This window comes from Leptopilina boulardi, unplaced genomic scaffold, assembly GCF_019393585.1.
Source record: "Leptopilina boulardi isolate dan_hultmark-lab unplaced genomic scaffold, ZJU_Lbou_2.1 LbouV2_32, whole genome shotgun sequence".
Lineage (NCBI taxonomy): Eukaryota > Metazoa > Arthropoda > Insecta > Hymenoptera > Figitidae > Leptopilina > Leptopilina boulardi.
The window spans coordinates 804,367-826,227 of record NW_026137885.1 but is presented as its reverse complement, the minus strand read 5'-3'; the positions used below and the strand labels follow the sequence as shown (position 1 = coordinate 826,227).

At 30.3% G+C, this 21,861-nt stretch overlaps 1 protein-coding gene across 4 annotated transcripts in view; it reads right to left on the bottom strand.

The window, feature by feature from the left end:
- LOC127284252 (uncharacterized) overlaps positions 1–21,861 on the bottom strand; it is a 116,204-nt gene that overhangs the window by 44,663 nt on the left and 49,680 nt on the right. For all 4 annotated transcript variants that reach the window (XM_051309608.1, XM_051309611.1, XM_051309609.1 and 1 more), the window contains exon 5: positions 1,016–1,365. In XM_051309608.1, the coding sequence (XP_051165565.1) occupies positions 1,016–1,365 (350 nt within the window). The remainder of the gene's footprint in view (positions 1–1,015; positions 1,366–21,861) is intronic.

Here is a 21,861-nt window from a genome sequence, read left to right as displayed (position 1 = left end):
GTCACTATATTCAAATTAGTAAATATTTTTACTACTTCAGATTTAGAGAGTAACTAAATTAGTTACTAAATCACTAAAAGTTACTAAATTACTAAAAGTTACTAAATTACTAAAAGTTACTAAATTAATAAAATTTTACTAATTATTAGTAAAATTTGACTAATTCAGAAGCAAAAAGTGAGTCACTAATTCAAATTAGTAAACATTTTTACTAATTCAGATTTAGAGAGTAAGTATACCAATAAATTACAAAACTGCCAGTACTCGGCCAGTACTGAACCAGTAGTGGTTAGCGGTACTGGTGCCAACTCTGGCAGCCAATACTGGTAAAATGTTATCATCCCAAAGTTACGCCAACTCTGATGGCGCCAATACTGGGTGCCAGTATTGCGCCAACACTTGTCAGTACTGCGCCAGTACTGCGCCATTAGTAAATTTTTGATTGGGTGAGCTCAAAATGAGTATTTGAAAAATGTATGTCACGTTGGCTCAAAAATGAGTTCTGATTTTTTTTTTTTTCTGTTATCGAAAAAATTGATTTTTCTCGTATATACAATTAAATTGTATATATGAGAATTGTGATTTAAAGGAAGAGAAGAATAAAAAATTGAAATGTAATTCAAGTGAAATAAAATTAAAAAAAAAAGAATTGACAACCTAGTATTACCATTACATTGAGAGTCTCTTCCCTTAAGAAACCTCACAATAAAGATAACAATGCTCTCTCTCTCTTATAAGAAACATCTGCCAAAGAGAAAAACACTTAAATGACCAACCCTTTAAAGGGATTAAAATTTAAAAATGTAAATAAAATTTGAAAAAAAAAATCTAAATATTCATCTCTTCCTTTCCCACACTCAACTATATATCATGATGATATAAAATGAAAATCCTGCCCTATTATTCACATTGACAAGCAGGTACCTCTTTTATCCGTTGAAACAACAGGTGTTTGATGAAAAGAATAAAACTATGTACTATTTAAAGAAAAATTTTTTTTTCAAAATAAACTCACCCTCGCCTCTTCTCCATCATCTCGACGTGCACCCTGGAAAAGAACGTTTCCCATTTGTACATGAAAATTTTGTTGTAGAAGCTGTGCCAATTGTGGATTTTGTGTTAATATTGATGGATTTTGTTGCAATAATTGTGCCAATGCTGGATTTTGTACTAAAATTTGACTTAATGGCGAATTATTAACACCTTGCTGTTGAATGCTAATTATTGGCGAATTTGCATTTTGTGTTTGTGATGATTGTGATGATGAATTTTGTCTCGGTGGACTTTGCGGTGTGTGCGGTGGTGTTGGTGGACTTCCGGGTGCCATCGATGATGCCTCTTTCTCCTCCTTGACCTTGACCTTGCCTGGAAAAAATAAAACGACAAGGTTAAATTCGTGAGCTCCCACAGGTGACTTTAAAAGAGAGAGAGAGGACGGCGACCACATGGCAAATTGCCATTGACTGGAAAGGCAAGATAAATGAGAATAGGGAGAATGGTCGACTCTTATTGTCGTGTTATTGCCCTTGTAAAGAGTTCCGAGTAACTCTTCTCCTTTTTTAAAAACAATCGGATCATGCAAAGCATGATGGGGGGAAGATCGAGAAACAGGAGAAATTATAGCAATAATGCATCTGCTCTGTCACGAATACATATATATATTCTTTACGAAGTGAGACTCATCTTTTCTCAGGACTCAATTCTTTAATTGCATGGGAAATTTTACATCACAATTGTATAGTTAAAAAGGATGCTTTATTTTTTATAGTCTTTAGGATATATATATGTAATTGTGCATTTTTTTTCTCCACCCTTGTCATGGGAAAAATATAATTATTGTTTTTCGATATATCATTAGGATTTTTTTTTTGAACTTGACACTTCTGTAACGGTTTTTCTCAAGAATTTTTTTTTTTTTAATATAAGAATCCTTTAAGGATCATTAATAACTATTGATAGCCAAATTCCTCGAATTATTATATGGCGACGAAATAATACATATGAGGAATTTTTCACGTGTCACTCAAATTCTTTGACAATAAGGTTTTTTTTTTTTTGTGCGTGGAGAATATACAATCGTTTATAAGAAAATATATTCATCTCAAGAGAGAGAGAGAGAGAAGGGATCAAGACGAGACTAAAACGTAAAAGATCAATATCTTTTATAAAGACGAGTAAAATTGCGATTTCATCGGAACATGATTCTTGGGAAGAGAAAAAAAAAAATCTTTGACGCTTTAGAAATGCATTGATGTTATATACCTGCATATGACGCTTCTTTGCAAAAATTCATAAGACACGAGGCATAATCATCGGGTGTGTATCGCTTTTATGTATTCCGCGTGTGCAATAAGTTCCTTCCTCAATGCATTCTTCACGAATATTCAATTCACCTCCCACACTCTCGGAAAGTTTTTTTTTTTTATTTAAATTATAATTCAACAAAATTATATATGTTTATTATTTAAAGTCTTCTTTATCAACAATTAATTTTATATATCAATTAAACAATTTTTTTTTAAAAATTAAAATTTTGTTTTTCATAACAATAGTAACAATTTTAATAAATACAATAATAACAATAGTTATAATAATAATTACAATACTAGTATATATATTAATAGTTGAAAATATCGAAAAATTTTAAAAAGGATTCAATTTCTTAGTGCGCGCATATTCACAATAAGCACATATTTATGTTATACACGCCAACATGTCGAAATCAACGTGACTAATCGAACCGTCGTGACCACTTGTTCCGACTTATTATTATTTTTTTTTTTTTTCTTTCGTTACTATTTCATTTACATCTCTAATTTGCAATTAGTCACACGTAAAGTTCCACTCACGAAATGCACACATTGTTCGCCAACAATCTTAAAAACGTTTAATGTATGTAGAATTTTTTTAAATTTTTTTTTATCGATTGTCACAATGAAATTTGTGCCCTCTTTTGTACAATACAATAAAAAATAATTGTAAAAAAAGAATAACTTTTTTTGCGGAAGAATTAACAATTTTTTTTCATATAATAAATTTACAAAATTATATATATACAATAGTAAACTTCTTCTTTCGATTCGAACTTAGAGACTGAATGAGAAGATATTTTTAAGATTTGAAAATTCATCTATGGGTGGGATTTATTATTTCTTATAGAAATCGTTTAGGACTTCCCATTCGTTTTTTCATTGGTGGAGAAGATTCGAAGTATTTTGGGTAGTGGAAAGAGAAAAAAAATCGGGGGGCTAAATATATATATATATATATATACGGGGGAAATAACGAGGAATATGGAAAAAAAACTCAAGTATTCGCACAATGGATGAGTTTTTTTTTTGGGGTAAATTCGTGAAATTGAGATGTTCTGATTTATAAAGTCCCGGTAATCGTTTACCAGCAGGTACATCTGCTCTATTAAATACGAAATTGCCCTCTTTTCGCTTCACGCCAGTTTTTTTTTTTTTTTTTTTTCTAGGGTATACACAAATACTTCACCTGACTTTACGAAGCAATTTCTTTCAATCAAAATTTGTGGGTGAAAAAAAAATATGAAGAAATTTATTTGATTCAAATATGTAATTGGTTACTTGACTCACAGAAAATTAAAAGGCATTAAAATAAGCTTATTATTTTAATCCAATTTTTCTTATTTTAATATTAAAATAAGCAAAATTGAATTAAAATAATAAGCATTGCAGCTTATTTTAATATACCTTATAATTTTCTGTGGCTATTATCAAGTAAATATTTATTTTTTTATCAAATAATTATTATTTGAGATGGTATATTTTTGTTTCAAATATATAAAAATTATTTGGTTCAATAATACTACAGTTTATTTAATTCAAATAAAACGTATTTGGTTCAATATTTATTTTAATAGAAAAGTAGAATCAAGTAACTTTTACTATCTACTTTAAAAGTAAAACCGCAGTTTCTGGCAAATTTTTAATTCAGATATAGTAAAATTTCTTATTTCCGAAATAATTTTTACTATTTCAGTATAGTAAATTTTACTATTTTCGAAGTAAATTTTACTATTTCTGGACCCACTTGGAAAGATTTCCCGGAAAGTGCCTCCTGGAGGTTCTATCAGAATTCCGTCGGAACATCCAACGTAATTCCGTCGGAATTACATCGGAGTTCCAAAGAATTTCCGATGGGATTCCGACGGGATTCCGATTAATTTTTTTCAAAATTTTTAGAGTTCTAATTCCGTCAGAATTTCGTCGTAATCCCATCGGAAATTCTTTGGAACTCCGATGGAATTCCGATAGAACCTCTATCAGAATTCCGCCGGAACTTCCAACGTAATTCCGTCGGAATTACATCGGAGTTCCAAAGAATTTCCGATGGGATTCCGACGGGATTCCGATTAATTTTTTTCAAAATTTTTAGAGTTCTAATTCCGTCAGAATTTCGTCGTAATCCCATCGGAAATTCTTTGGAACTCCGATGGAATTCCGATAGAACCTCTATCAGAATTCCGCCGGAACTTCCAACGTAATTCCGTCGGAATTACATCGGAGTTCCAAAGAATTTCCGATGGGATTCCGACGGGATTCCGATTAATTTTTTTCAAAATTTTTAGAGTTCTAATTCCGTCAGAATTTCGTCGTAATCCCATCGGAAATTCTTTGGAACTCCGATGGAATTCCGATAGAACCTCTATCAGAATTCCGCCGGAACTTCCAACGTAATTCCGTCGGAATTACATCGGAGTTCCAAAGAATTTCCGATGGGATTCCGACGGGATTCCGATTAATTTTTTTCAAAATTTTTAGAGTTCTAATTCCGTCAGAATTTCGTCGTAATCCCATCGGAAATTCTTTGGAACTCCGATGGAATTCCAATAGAACCTCTATCAGAATTCCGTCGGAACTTCCAACGTAATTCCGTCGGAATTACATCGGAGTTCCAAAGAATTTCCGATGGGATTCCGACGGGATTCCGATTAATTTTTTTCAAAATTTTTAGAGTTCTAATTCCGTCAGAATTTCGTCGTAATCCCATCGGAAATTCTTTGGAACTCCGATGGAATTCCGATAGAACCTCTATCAGAATTCCGCCGGAACTTCCAACCTAATTCCGTCGGAATTACATCGGAGTTCCAAAGAATTTCCGATGGGATTCCGACGGAATTCCGATTAATTTTTTTTCAAAATTTTTAGAGTCCTAATTCCGTCGGAATTCCGTCAGAATTTCGTCGGAATCCCATCGAAAATTCTTTGGAACTCCGATGGAATTCCGACGGAATTCCGATAGAACCTCCAGGGGGCAATTTCCGGGGAATCTTTCCAAGTGGGAAGTAAAAATTGCCAGAAGTGCGCAGAAACTTTTAAAGTATTAAGTAAAAAAGTTACTTTATTCGTTTTTCCATTTTTCTCCATGATAGTCAAGTAATCGATTATTTGAATCAAATAAATTTTTTTTTTTATTTTCAGTTAAAGAAAAAAAAAAGATAATAATGAAAATTTTTTAAAAGCATATTTCCCACAAGTTTCATGTTAAAAGCCACACCTAATTTTCTTGACGTCTGTTTACAGAAAAAAAAATTATATATATTTGAGCGAAGAAGATCCTATCCTAAAAGATCATAACTACATCTGAAAAGGTTCGGTTACGTCCGCGAACATCGCCCTTTTCACCCATCATGTTTCATGATAGAAACGATAAACCAACAACGGGATATATATATATATATTCGCAGGGTTCGTTAGGTTCAGAGGGTTAGCTACTCCTTTTTTAATGCTGGAATTTCAGGTAGAATACATACATATATATATATGAAATTTTCAAAGTGAGTATATATACGGAAGATGGACCATGTGAAAAACGTCAAGCTAGAATCGTTACCTGCCCAAAGGGATTCCTTTTGAATGCCCTGCGGGTGCGAGAGGAAGGCGAAAAAAAATGGAGGGAATAAAAAAAAAGAAGAAAAAAAAAAGAGATTCGACCGAAAAATCGGAAAGGGGAAAAACCTACAAGCAAAAGGGGAATTTCCGACCCCCACGATGGGGACAGATCAATGACGTTGCTCGATATTACGCAATCCCTTGCGCCATCCTTTTCCTTTATTCTATACTTTTTTTTCTCCTTCTTCTCTTTTATATCCTTTCTTCCACAACTCATATATCCCCTTGTCATTATTTTCGAAATCTGACGATCTTCAAAAAAATTTCTGCGGGCATCTGTTGCGGGAGTCATTTTTTTTCTCACCACCAAAAAAAAAATATATGACAAAAATCGTTTCAGTAGTACAAAATTTATGCATAATAGAAAAAAAAAAAAAAAAAAAAAATGAAGAAGATTTGAACCCATGACGTTTACAGTAATATTCAGTAATCTTACCAATTGAGCCAATGCACTTTTTCCCTAGTTGAATTAACTTTTTTTTTTCTATTTCAGTAAAAATATCTCAGAAAATTAAAAGGCATTAAAATAAGCTTATTATTTTAATCCAATTTTGCTTATTTTAATCCCTTTTGGTATTAAAATTAGCAAAATTATTAATCCTTATTTTAATCCCTTTTGGTATTAAAAAATAAGCAAAATTGGATTAAAATAATAGCTTATTTTAATGCCTTTTAATTTTCTGTGATTTGAATTTATAATTTCTTTTTTTCGAATTGCGATTTTGTCGAGCGAATTTATGTCTCTGAAAATTTTTATTTCCTCTCATGGAACACGTGTAATCCGAGTATCAACATTTTCAAGCTTGGTATAATAATTGATCGAGAAAGGCTCAAGTAACATTATGAACGGTCAAGTAATTTTGCGAGTTGGTTGAGGTTTTGGTGATGGAGAGAGAGAAGAAGAGAGAGAGAAGAAGAGAGAGAGAGAGAGAGAGAGAGAGAGAGAGAGTCCCACCTTCACAATCGAGAGCGATTGGACGTTACCAATCGCTCATGACCGCATGGTTCCCGATACAAAACATGAAATCATGTATATACTTCGTTATGGAACGAAAAAAATTTTTTTTTTTTTTTAAAGGATCACATGCATATTACGACGCATCTTGTATATATATATATATATATATAAACACAGTGGGCAAAGAGAACGAGCGACTGGATCCTTTAAATCGAGGCGATTTTTAAAGTCCGAACCGCGAGAGATCCTTGCACAGCGGGTGGTCTCTGTTTCTCTCGTTTCGAAACATTTTTTCTGATTTGTTCTCTCGATCATCGTTTCAGAGCTTCGAATTTCTCAAATTTCCAACCTAATTCTTTTTAACGAGTAAGAGAAGAGGGGGGTATTAATATTTCAACCCTAACGAGATCCGCACGCAATTTTTTTTTTTGATAAAGAAAAATTAAAGGCGTCCCCGAAATTTATTTATAATACCATTTTATTTTATATGAATTCGACACAGGAACTTTTTTTTAATGATAAATAACAAAATTAAATTTTACATCGAAAAAAATAGTTTATTTGAAATAAATAAAATTTATTCGAAGCAAATAAAATTTATTTAATTATTCGGAGATAAATATATTTTCATATGAAATATGATTCTTTTGACTGATCGAGAGGGAAATATTTTTAGATTTTCTTTTATGATGAAATCGAATTGATTTTTCATAGTGTGAAAAATTGGTAACAAGGATTAATGATCGTTTCTTCGAATAACCATAATTTCTGATTTCTACGTCATTTGGATAGTTCCAACCGCAAATGTGATTAATAGATTTAAAATAAAGAATAATTATATGTTCCCATGAAAAAAAAGATTTAATTTTTTTTTGTTTTTTGAAATATAAAAAAAACAAATATGATAGTAAACTAAAAAAATTTCCTAAGTGGAAATTTATTAGTGTAGATAAACAATAAACTTCATCTATAGGAATGAATTTAGGGTGTAACATAATTCTTTCTTGAAAATAGTGTTTTTTTTTCCAAAACCCATAAAGAGTGTAAACTCTGACCTGGGAGATTGATTTCACAGATTCGTGGCAAATAATTCCATGACTCATGGGGGGGATTTGATTATATATATATATTTTTTTTTAAGTCTGCGGGGCTCTCGAAAAATGAGACTGGACCCATTTTTACGAGGTACTTAAACCTTTAAGCGGGTCGACTAGAGTGACACTGACATTAACAGTGAACGAGAATAGAAGAGAGTAAACGCAAGAGACATGACGCCAGGGTCGAATTTCAGAAAAAAAAAAAAAAAAATTTGCTTGAAAATCGTTTAACAATTTTCTCAGGGGGGGTTAAATCGAGCATGTTGCCTCGAAACGGCTTCCTATCATCCCTTCCGGATTTTACAGGTAGAACTACCTGCACGCGCTACGATCACATATGAACCTAAACTTTTTTTTTTTTTGTGAAAAGAATCCACGCGCAAGAGAGAGAGAAAGAGAGAAGGAGTGCGAAAAAAATGAGAAAATACTCACGTTATCCGCAAAGGAGAATGGAAAAGGTGAAGGAGAAAAAAAAACAGCAGCTTTTTTCCTCGAGGGGTTGAATAAGGGTAAAAGTGAGTTAATAGTCGGTAAAACGGTATTCACCATGTGACCCAGGGGTTATGAACTTTTAGTATGTTTTTCATCTTTCACTCGCATCCTCGACCTACTCCCCAACTTTGGGAAAAAGAGGGTAGAAGAGAGTCTTCCCCTTTTTTTTTTTCAAGAATTCTTCCCTTTTTTCTCGGTATTATCCGCTATACGCAATCTTCCGTTTTTTTTTTTAAAGGGATACAGGTACCGTTCATCAAACTATTGTAAAGCTCGAGTTTGACACATGAAATTTGAGTAATCACTCGTCACTTATGATTTTGAGTACTTCCTTAAATACTTAAAATTCAGAATTTTCATACTCTCTAAATTTGAATTAGTAAAAATGTTTACTAATTTGAATTAGTGACTCACTTTTTGCTTCTCAATTAGTAAAATTCTACAAATTATTAGTAATTTTTACTAATAATTAGTAAAATTTACTAATAATTATTAGTAATTTTTACTAATAATTAGTAAAATTTACTAATTATTAGTAAATTTTACTAATTATTAGTAAAAATTACTAATTATTAGTAACTTTTACTAATTATTAGTAACTTTTACTAACAATTAGTAAAATTTAACTAATTCTAAAGCAAAAAGTGAGTCACTAATTTCAATTAGTAAACATTTTTACTAATTCAGATTTAGAGAGTATGCTAATTTGAAAATTAAAAATTCATCTAATAAATAGGGGTAAGTGTACCAATTACGGCGCATTCTTAAAAAATATAACTATTACTATTACTATTATATTTAATGTACTCTCTAAATCTGAATTAGTAAAAATGTTTACTTATTTAAATTAGTGATTCACTTTTTGCTTTTAGAATTAGTTAAATTTGACTAATTATTAGTAAAAGTTACTAAAAATTAGTAAAATTTTACTAATTTAGAAGCAAAATGTCACTAATTCAAATTAGTAAACATTTTTACTAATTCAGATTTAGAGAGTAACTGCGTTGCGAAATAATTAAAAAAAATTATTTTAATATTTTTTTTTGATACAATTACAATTTTTATTACAATTGAAATATTTTTAAAAATTTCCATTAGCTTCAATAACGGCGGGCAAAGTATTAACTTCAAAATACACGTAATTTTGGTCACGGTAATTGATACACCAAAACTACAAACGCGTTGTACTCTCTATAAATTTGAATTAGTAAAAATGTTTACTAATTTGAATTAGTGACATTTTGCTTCTAAATTAGTAAAATTTTACTAATTATTAGTAACTTTTACTAACAATTAGTAAAATTTTACTAATTATTAGTAACTTTGACTAACAATTAGTAAAATTTTACTAATTATTAGTAACTTTTACTAACAATTAGTAAAATTTTACTAATTATTAGTAACTTTTACTAACAATTAGTAAAATTTTACTAATTATTAGTAACTTTTACTAACAATTAGTAAAATTTTACTAATTATTAGTAATTTTTACTAATAATTAGTAAAATTTTACTAACAATTAGTAACTTTTACTAACAATTAGTAAAATTTTACTAATTCTAAAGCAAAAAGTAAACATTTTTACTAATTCAGATTTAGAGATTTAGAGTACAATGAAAATGATCCAATAATCGAACGGCAGAAATATTTCGGCGCCAATTTTGAAAATTGACCAATCAGAAACTGTTAATTATAAAATTGGCGCCAAAATATTTCTTCCGTTTGATTATTCGATTATTTTAAACGTAGATCCTATCTAAATCTGAATTAATGAAAAGTAAACTACTAATTGAAATTAGTAATAATTTTCACTAATTTTTATAGTCATACTTTTTACTAAAACTTTGGTAAATTTAATACTACTAAAATAGTATAATATTATACTTAAAAATCAGTTTTAAGTTTTCTATTAAATTACCTGTTAAAAAAAATTTGAACAAATGAAAATTTTGTTTAATGAAAATAATTAGAAAAAAAAAACTTTTCATTTTTTTCTTTTGTATTCAAAATAATTATTTGAAATTTTCAACTTGAAAAATTGGTGATAAAAAAAAGGAGAATTAAAAATAATCGAGATAAACGATAAGCTTCTCTCTCTCTCTCTCTCTCTCGTGGAGATTGCTTCTCTCTTGGCTTTCACGTTTCTAGTTAGGAACGATTTTAATTAAGCGTTCTCCGTATTCGATTTGGCATGATTACCGTAACTTGGAAGCTGGCGATAGGATCAAATTTCAATCACGCAAGTTCGTTACGAACTTGTCGCTAGTTTTTAAAAGTCGTTTTTCTATTTCATAAAAATAACAAACATTTTTTTTTTTTTAATTTTTTGTATTTCTATTTAATTTCTTTATAATTGTATACAATTTATGATTATTACAAAATAACTTTCGAAATTCTTTGCTCGAAAAAAATATAATTATAGTTTAATTTTTTTTGGAGAAAAATAAATAGTTTTTAAAATTTCGAATTCTCTATTCCAAAAAAGGAATGATTAATTTGAAAGAATCTTGACTTTTTGTTATATATTTATATATATATATATGTGTGTGTGTTTTTTTTTTTTAAACCTGTCACTTTGAAACTTGTTGGATCAGGGTCAGGTGATGAGGGACGATCGATCAAATTCCTTGAGAGCATATTCTCGTTGTATATATCTTTTGAATACAGGCGCGAATTAGAATGGATTCGATAATAAATTGCCGATTCTGAGCCCCTTGGACTTTACGAGATGGTTGGTGAACCGCGCGATATATCGACCATGTCGAATGGTGCTTGTGTCATTAAAGCCTTCGAATCACAGAAGTACCTCCCATACGTCATCTCGATCGTTTGCTTAACCGGTTCAAAATGAATGCAACTCTCAATCCTATTCATTATATTTCTATATATTCTAAATCATCATCTTTACATATATATAAACTATATATAGTTCTACATTTTCTCCCGATTTTATGCCTCTCGATATATATATATATATAATTTTTTGTTTCGAAAAAAAATATTGTGTGTACATTTTAAGGAAATTATAATATGTAACTCGTAAATAATATTTGTCAAAATGATTACGCAAAAGATTAAATGATTAATGTATACAAATTACTGGTTTCTTAATAACAACATCCATTTCTAATGATTAAATCGTTTAACCTGAATTGAAAGGTAATTTTTTTCTATATTTTAGTTAATTTTTTTTTTACATTTTCTAAAAATTTTGTTATATGAGAAAAAAATTCAATATCTAAATTCCTTGCGGTAGATCATTAATTTTTTTGTTCTTTTTTTTTTAATAAACATGCTCTTTCTTACATATATAAAAAAAGGAGTATTAAAAAAAACCCTATCGAAGATGAGTCTAAGGTTTCCAAATTTTAATAATATAAGCCCAAAAGAGTCAGCGCGAGATAAAACGTGCCCTCAGGCTCATTTTTAACACCTTTACAGAAGTCAAGATGCTTGCGCGCGATTACATTCGAGCCTCACATTATCCTATGAGAAATTGGAGGCCATTCCCCCCTTTTGTTCCAGACGATTTTTTATTGACTCAAATTTAACAAAAAAAAAAAAAAAATTAGAAAAATATCTTTGAGGTTAGTTTCATCGTGAGGGTGGAGAGTAATATAATAATAATAATAATAATAAAAAAAAACAATGACCGAACAACTGCCACGAGAGTTGCGCTCATTTTTTCTCTCGTCCGAACCCGAAAACCCTTTTATGCCCCACCAAAGATTAATTATCTTTCATATTCGAAAAATGAAACGGTCTGAACAAAGGAGCTGACTCTTTTTAAAAAGTGTGTTGTATATATATATATATAGTCTCTCATTTGCTCCGGATGCAACACCATTTTGACCATATATATATAAATTTGTCCGTCGATTGGTTCAGACATCGACGAAAGAGTACTTATATTACTCTGACAAGATCGTATATATATATATAATGAATAATTTGCTTCTCAGTTAAAATGTAATTTTACTTATATACTTTTACCATATATGGCCTAAATACCCGCGCTATAAAAACAATAATTCTTCAAATAAAGAAGCCCTATATGGATTGATTTTCAAATTAACCTGGAATATAATATAACCCGCAAGCAATATTCACTAAATGTAATTTTAAATATCAAATTCTGATGGAAATTATTTATATCTTAATAATTAACCCTCATAACAAAAAAATATCTCTCGGATATCCATAGGATATCCATATCAATGGTCGATATCCTAGAATGGTCCCCAGGATATCTTGTGATATCCATAGGATATCCCTAGGATATCCAAACCGCCGGTCTGTGGGACATCAACAGGACATCCATAGGATATCCACAGGATATCCCTAAGACATCCACAAAATATCTATTGGATATTATATCGCAGGATATCCACAGGATATCCCTAGGATATCCATAGGATATCCCTAGGATATCCAAACCGCCGGTCTGTGGGACATCAACAGGACATCCATAGGATATCCACAGGATATCCCTAAGACATCCACAAAATATCTATTGGATATTATATCGCAGGATATCCATAGGATATCCCTAGGATATCCAAACCGCCGGTCTGTGGGACATCAACAGGACATCCATATGATATCCACAGGATATCCCTAAGACATCCACAAAATATCTATTGGATTTTATATCGCAGGATATCCATAGGATATCCCTAGGATATCCAAACCGCCGGTCTGTGGGACATCAACAGGACAGCCATAGGATATCCACAGGATATCCCTAAGACATCCACAAAATATCTATTGGATTTTATATCGCAGGATATCCATAGGAAATTCCTAGGATATCTAAACCGCCGGTCTGTGAAACATCAACAGGACAGCCAAAGGATATCCACAGGATATCCCTAAGACATCCACAAAATATCTATTGGATATTATATCGCAGGATATCCATGGGATATCCTCAGGATGTCCGTGGGAAATTCTTAGGATATTCACGGGATATTTAATATCTCAACATATATTTTTAAAGGTTAAAATTGTTAAGCTAATATAATGAATAATAATATAATAAAAACAAAAATAAAGGAATGAATCACGAATGAAAAAAAAATTAGTTAATAATTTTTCAAATTAAACAACTTTCTCGAAAAACAAATTGCATTTTATTTTATTTATATAAAAAATTTAATTCACAGAATATTCTCACTCGTAGTTTCATGATGACTTTAAAAACAGTATCCTGAGAATATCTTCTTGACATCCAGAAGATATATAGTGAGAATATCCTGAAAATATCTGCGTGGGATATCCTGACGATATCTATGGATATCCTGATGATATCTGTGGGATATCCTGACGATATCTATGGGATATCTGGAAGACATTTATGAAAGTCTATAGAGATATCCAGAAGATATCCTGTGGATATCCTCAGATATCCATGGGATATCCAAACAGCCGATTTTTTGGATATCCTTAAGAGATCCTTTTGATAGCCATAGGACATCCCTAGGATATCTGCGGGATATTATCAATATATCCCAAGATATCTTGTGTTATTAGGGAAGAAACTAAAGAAAAAAAAATTCCTTTTTTAAACAAAACCCGCGCTTCTTTTTTATTGCAATTTATTTTCAATAACGAAAAGAAAAATAAACAAAAATAATTTTACCATTTTTAAAAATATTTTCGAAATAATTTTTCGAAAATGGGTATTTTTCTTTTCAAAAAAAAAAAAAAATGGAAAAATTCAAATTAAATTAATAAATAAAACTGAACTAAAGAAATTTTGATGATTCATAATTCGATCGTTTATAAATTGAAAAAAAAGATTTGTTAATCGCTTTAAATTCTTGTATTATTACATATATATTTATACGTATATATATACATCCTTGAATTATTTTTAATTTACGATTTTGCGTTTTAATGCGGACATTTTTTCATTAATATATATATTATAGATTTCATCACATGCGATAAAATATCTTTTTAATGATATATATAAAAATTGACAAAAACTTTGGCGTAGGAAAAAAAGAAACCCAATTTTTTTTTTGTTTGTTTTTTGCATGAAAAATAAATTACAAATAAAAAATGCTTTTAAAAATGTAAATTTTTGAAATAGTTTTTTTATTCAGGCAAATTATATGCGAAAGATTCTAATGGAACTATAAGGCCCTCGTTAGACTAAAAACAAAAAAAAAAAAAAAAAATTTGGTTCATTTGAATACCGCATAATGCGGAATTAATGCCGGAAATTCGACTGGAGTAACCGCGGGGCCATAATCGGTTGAAATTCCGACCCTTTTTTAAAAAAAAAAAAAAATGTTACCGTTTCGCGTATGCAAAAAGTCCATATAGTGCATATAAGGCCCTTTTCTGTTTCAAAGAGTGGGGACTATAATAATTTTCAGTCTCGACTCTCACCCATCTACTTTTTATATTCTTTTTTCCTCTCTTTCTCTCTCTCTCTCTCTTTATCGTTGCTTTTCTGCTTTTTTCCCCTCGAACTCCTCCTCTTATTTTATATATCCGAGGTCGGGTCTTTTCTTTTTGCTTGACATAATTTAAAATTTATGAGATCGAGAATCAGTTATGCGCCGCGCCGATCCTTCTGTTTCTCTTTCTTTTTCGCAAAATTTTCAATCTTTCTCTCTCTCTTGAATTTCTTGGGGCACGGTTTCACAGCGTTGAATTTGAATATTAAGATTAGCCCCTTTTTAATGCAAGTCCCCTTCATCTCTCTCGTCACCCGCCGGGGTCTTAATGCTCCATCCCCCCCTCTCTCTCTCTCTCTCTCTCTCTCTCTCTCTCGCTCTCTTTTGCGCGATTTCGACGACAGATAGCTCAACACTTTCTTGCGTCACGCACACAGGATGTTCGCTCTTGTGAAAAATTACAAATTAACCAATGATTTTAGAAAAATCAAAATTCTCTTTAATACACATATACATGTATAGGGGGAAAAAATATATATATATAAATAGTAACTTTTACTATACTAAAAAGTAAAATCTAAATTGTCTGAAACTTCTCGGTACTACTTGGAAAGATTCCCCGGAAAGTGCCCCCCCTGGAGGTTCTATCAGAATTCCGCTGGAACTTCCAACGTAATTCCGTCGGAATTCCATCGGAGTTCCAAAGAATTTCCGATGGGATTCCGATGAAATTCCGACAGAATTAGGACTCTAAAAGTTTTGAAAAAAAAATTAATCGAAATTCCGTCGGAATCCCATCGGAAATTCTTTGGAACTTCGATGGAATTCCGATGGAATTACGTTGGAAGTTCCGGTGGAATTCTGATAGAACCTCCAGAGGGGGCACTTTCCGGGGAATCTTTCCAAGTGGGATATCTCTAATGAAAACTTTTACTTCGAAAATCGAAAAAAATTACTTGTAAAATAGTATTTTTTTTTTATTGTATTTTTAGAGCAATAGTTTCCAGAGATATATGCAAAAGTTTCGGACAGTTTGGATTTTCTTTTGTAAGTATAGTAAAAATTACTTTATTTTTGTTTTCATGTGTATCACAGAAAACACGCTGGATAAATTTTGTTGCGGGTAATTTTAACCAATGTTAATTCACATAGACGGTGGCGCCCTCAACTAGAATAAAATTTGTTGCAATTATAATTTTTATACAAATTTTAGGGTAAAAATTATAAATTTTATTTTTCGTGTGATATGTTTGTATTAAAAGGGAAATTTTTTGCTTTGAAATTAGCAAAAATTACTTTTAAAATCAACATAAAATTAAACGGCATTAAAATAAGCTGGAACGCTTCTTATTTTAATCCAATTTTACTTATTTTAATCCATTTTGGTATTAAAATAAGCAAAATTGGATTAAAATAAGAAGCGTTGCAGCTTATTTTAATGCCTTTTACTTTTCTGTGATAGTATTTTTTTTTACTATTTCCAGAGCAAAAATTGCGATAAATTTCAAACAGTTTAGAATTTACTGCTTTGTAAGTATAGTAAAAATTACTTTATTTTTGTTTTCGTGTATATATGTATATTTGTATTAAAGAGAATTTTTTTGCTTTGAAAAATGGAAAAAATTATTTTTTTTACTATTTTCTCTCTAAATCTGAATCGCAGTGATATTTCACTGATTAGCAGTAGAAATCTACTAATTGCCATAGCGAGAATTGAGCAACTGGCAATTAGTAGAAATTTACTGATTCAATTAGTAAAATATCAATTACTGATTGAATCAGTAATATAAATATATGGCGGCGGACCCAAAATCTGCTGATTTAATAGTTCATTTTAAAGGTTATGTTTTATACAAATTACTGATTTATACATAAGTTATTTTCTATTGCTTGCATATTGACTAATTATATTAGTAAATTTCAAAAAATAACTGAAACTTCAGTTAAAATGAAAAGTACTGATTAGTAACAGTTTTGACTCTTTTTTAGTAGAAAACTACTAATTGCTAGTAGAAAACTACTAATTCATGGAGTAAATCGTCTTACTAATTTGAAATAGTAAAAAATACGACTTACTCCATAAATTAGTAGTTTTCCACTAGCAATTAGTAGTTTTCTACTAAAAATTAGTTAAAACTGTTACTAATTTAATTGGTAAACTAATACGCACTCTTTCATTAGTAGAAAACTACTAATTCAGATTTAGAGAGTCGTTTTTTACTAATGAAAGGTGCGTATTCGTTTACCAACTGAATTAGTAACAGTTTTGCGACTCTTTTTAGTAGAAAACTACTAATTCCTAGTAGAAAACTACTAATTCATGGCGTAAATCGGCTTACTAATTTGAAATACTAAAAAATACGATTTACTCCATAAATTAGTAGTTTTCCACTAGCAATTAGTAGTTTTCTACTAAAAATTAGTTAAAACTGTTACTAATTTAATTGGTAAACTAATACGCACTCTTTCATAAGTAAAAAACTACTAATTCAGATTTAGAGAGTAGTTTTTTTACTAATGAAAGGTGCGTATTCGTTTACCAATTGAATTAGTAACAGTTTTGACTCTTTTTGTAGTATATAGAAAACTACTAGTAGCTAGTAGAAAACTACTAATTGCTAGTAGAAAACTACTAATTCATGGAGTAAATCGTCTTACTAATTTGAAATACTAAAAAATACGATTTACTCCATAAATTATTAGTCTTCTACCAACAATTAGTAGTTTTCAACTAAAAAAAAAAGTCAAGTTACTAATTCAATTGATAAACGAATCCGCACTCTTTTATTAGTAGAAACCAACTAATTCAGATTTAGAGAGCAGAATTTACTTCTAAAAGTATAGTAAAAATTACTTTATTTCTGCGTTTATCCATTTTTCTCCATAAAAAAAAAGTCTAAACTCAAGAGAAAAGAAAAACAAGAATAAAAATTTTATTTAGTTGAAAAAAAAACAACTGAATTACAGAACCCTTATATTTAGTTATTATATAAACTTGGGAAAATTTTCTCGGTTGACGAGATGAAGTGGTTTGAAAAAAGGGGTCCATATATAGTAAATATACTGTGAAAGAGAAGAGGGTTTGCTGCGTGTGTAAAGTTTTAGGAGAGGGTAAAAACAAATCGATTATCGAAATCGAAGTTATGAAATGGTTGAACGGTCTCTTAATTTCTTTCTATTTTATATATATATATATATATACATTTTGGAATAAAGAAATCTATATATGTGTGTGTTTGTGTAAATCGAAAACATGCACACGCGCTTTTCAGCCACGTGATGAGTCAGAGAACCCCCACGCGAGCTTAAGGGCATACCAAATCCCTCGTCGCTTTTATTTGTACTGATACGGGCGATGCAATGGGGGAGAGAGAGAAAAGACCCGCGAAAACCAGTTTGTTCAATCTAATGTTGTGCCCGCGGCTTTCACAAGATCTTAATGAACTCGACAATCACCCCATGTTACAAATTTTCACTATCCATGGGAAAAATATGTTATTCCCATATAAAAAATTCAATTTCTTTATAATCTTTAAAATTCAATTAAAAAAAAAGGAAATACAAATTTTTAATAAAATAACTGAAAAAATTCATTCAAATAATACACTGAAAAAAATTTGGTGCAGCAGCTGCTCCAAACGGAAAATTTCTATATTCAATTAACTTCATACTTAATATTTGCCATGCGTTTTTATATGAGTGCACAGAAAATTAAAAGGCATTAAAATCAGCTGCAACGCTTATTATTTTAATCCAATTTTGCTTATTTTAATCCATTTTGGTATTAAAATAAGCAAAATTGGATTAAAATAATAAGCGTTGCAGCTTATTTTAATGCCTTTTAATTTTCTGTGTGAAGTTAACTGAATGTAGAAATTTTTCATTTGGGGCAGCTGCTGAACCAAAAGTTTTTCAGTGTAGCTTATCAAATAAATATATTAAAGGAAAGGGACCTTAGAAGCAAAAAAATTATAGGTTATGTTTCAATTTTTTTCACTAATGAACTTTTAGTTATATTTATATCCGAAAAGTATAATTATGATTTATGAGAGAAAATTAAAATTGAGAAAAAATGGGGAAAATTTTTTAAATGAATTTGAAAATTATATTTTGGATAAAATTTGAAAGATTAACCCGCATAAAAAAGAAAAAGATCAGAAGCCGAGGCCTCCGCGATTAGGAATTCCTTCTGATGGATTGGTCATCCGTGATTAATTTGACAAGTTGACTTTCAGGTTTCTAAAGAGACTGACAAGGCCCCGGGACCATTCTCCTCCCCCCCTCCTTATTTTTTTTTTTTTTTGAGAAGGGGCCTAATGGGACCCCTCCTCCATTCTCAGTATGTAACAATCTACAAACTTGAATCAACGCTTCATCAAGTGGGATATATATTGTTTGAAAAATTAATCGGAAAATCATTAATTAATTTCTTCTACCAAAAAAAAGGGCACAAAAATAATATCGATTCTTTTTTTTCAGAAAATTTGCCTCTTATTTTTTATAAACTTTATCAATTTACAAAGGAGAACAACAAAAATTTTTCTAATTGTTTTTAAAACAATTGCTTTCATGTATTTTGGAATTTTTTTTTCTGATGGAACGAAAGAGAGAATTTTATTTGATAAAAAAAAAAATTCCGAGGGAAACATATTATCTCCATGGAACGAATTGTGCGTAAGAATTTATTGTTCGGATAATTCAAAGCTAATCAACCTTTGACCTTCCTTGTATTTCTCTCTCACACTCGCCTTCTATATATGTGTGATGTAACGGTTGACGAATGACTGTCAAAGATCCATGAAACCGGTCGTATATAATCATAAAAACATTTTCCATCTATCAAAAAATAAAAAAAAAAAAAATTTGGTCTTTTCATAAAAAATAATAATCAAAATCAAGAATTTCAAAAGTAAAATTTTACTCTTCAATTAATCATAATACTTCATTTATAGAGTTAAATTTTCAAAAGAATTTTGAAAATATTAATCATAGGAAAAAGAAATTGCTTCATATATAGAATTAAATTATAAAACTGTTTCGAAATTACTTTTTAGATTTTTCACACTAAATAATAATAATACTTAATTTCAGTTCACTTTTGACTAAAACCGTTAATATTAGAACCATTTTTACTTAATTTCAGCGATTTTAAGTCCTAAAATTGACTTAATCTAGTTTTAAGATTAAAATTACACTAGTTTTAAGGAATTTTGATTTTAAGATGTTAATGGTTTCAGTATTTGTTTTTTGTATGTTTCTTTTGGATTATTTAAAAGTATTTCTTTTTTTTTTTGGAGAAGGAATAAAAGTGAGGGAGAGACAGCTGTGAATTTCACGCCTCGCAGTGTTAAAGGGTTATTTTTTAGGGGTAGGAGAATGAGGCAAAAAATACAGTTCTCGAAGGGTATAAAGAGATGTGAAGTTGGAATTAAACAAATAATCTTCAACGAGTGAGGGAATCCGCTAAGAAAGGCCGCCGGTAAAAGGATCCCATTGAATTCTAAATTTAAACGAATGTCCGAGTGTCAGCAGACTGACGGACAAAATAAACAAGATGCTGCGGTTTTAAAAAAATCCACAAGAGAAGATTCAGGGGTACAGCATATAAAAAGAGGAGGGGAGGGGGGATAGAGAGAGAGAAAGAGAAAGAAAATAAGAATGAATCTTAGAGATTCAAGTGATTGCGATTAAAGTACCATTATTTATATACCGAAGAAGATCTTCCAACATAAAATATATATATTTCAAAATTCATTCTATGATATATTTAGAAAATTATCCCTTTTTCAATTTAATGATCATATATAATGTTTGAAAAATGATTCCTTTTTAAAGAAATAATTTTACTTTCTCACGTTTTAAAAATCCGAATTTCTTTTTATATATAGAATCTCTCATTTGAAGTAATTAAATGACTTCTCGACAATTTGAAAAAGCTGTATTCCCACATGTTTTGCCCTATGAATAAAAACGAACAATAAGAATCATGATTCTGACTCAGTACCTAATTGACGAACAAAAGATAGAGAGAGAGAAAAAAAAAACTCCAGCCGAACCAATTGACCCGAAAACGAAGGTAGAACAATAATGATTCCTATTTTAGAACCCTCACATTTTTATAAGGATTAATCATTTTGGAAAAATAGTTTAAAAATTAAAAAAATATTGGGGAATATGACCTGGTTTTTTTTATGCGGCATTATCTGAAAACTATTTTTTAGTAAAAATCTAACTCAAAAATAACACAGAAAATTAAAAGGCATTAAAATAAGTTGCAACGCTTATTATTTTAATCCAATTTTGCTTATTTTAATACCAAAATGGATTAAAATAAGAAGCGTTGCAGCTTATTTTAATGCCTTTTAATTTTCTGTGAAATAATCTAATGGTGTATTGAAGTTAGCTAATTATTTAAAAAAAAAAATGTTATAAACGAAAAATAAAACGCGACATTCCTCTAAAATTAAAATAGATTTTAAAATCATTTATGTCATTTTATTTAGAGATTTCAAAAATAAAAACCAGTTTCTGTTCTTTTTTTTTTTAAAAGAAATTTTAATTCTTTTATTTGCGTGAGGAATGAAAAAAAGAAATTCAATTACGATTCTTGTGGATTTTAATGGAGGTTGAAAACAACATTCAATGAATCTTTTCTGAAAGGAGACAAAATGCCTTGGGGAGGTTCTCTTGCATTGAAATAAATTTTACTCCTCGAATCAAGTGAGTAGGTACAGCGTGTAACGCGAGACACAAAGATAGGGTGTCAGTTCACTATCAGAGGAAGAGACCTGTTGAGTCTCTTCGTCTTGGACTCGTTTTATCTTCTTCCTTTGCGCTCGCGAAAACGTTTCCCGCGAGACAGAGAAAGAGAGAGAAAGAGAGAGAGAGAGAGAAGGAATTCACTCTCCGGAGGTTGAGTCTGCAAAACGGCGCAAGATCGTGAAACGTTTTATTAAACTTTTATGCAACAGTTTACAAAGCAGCCT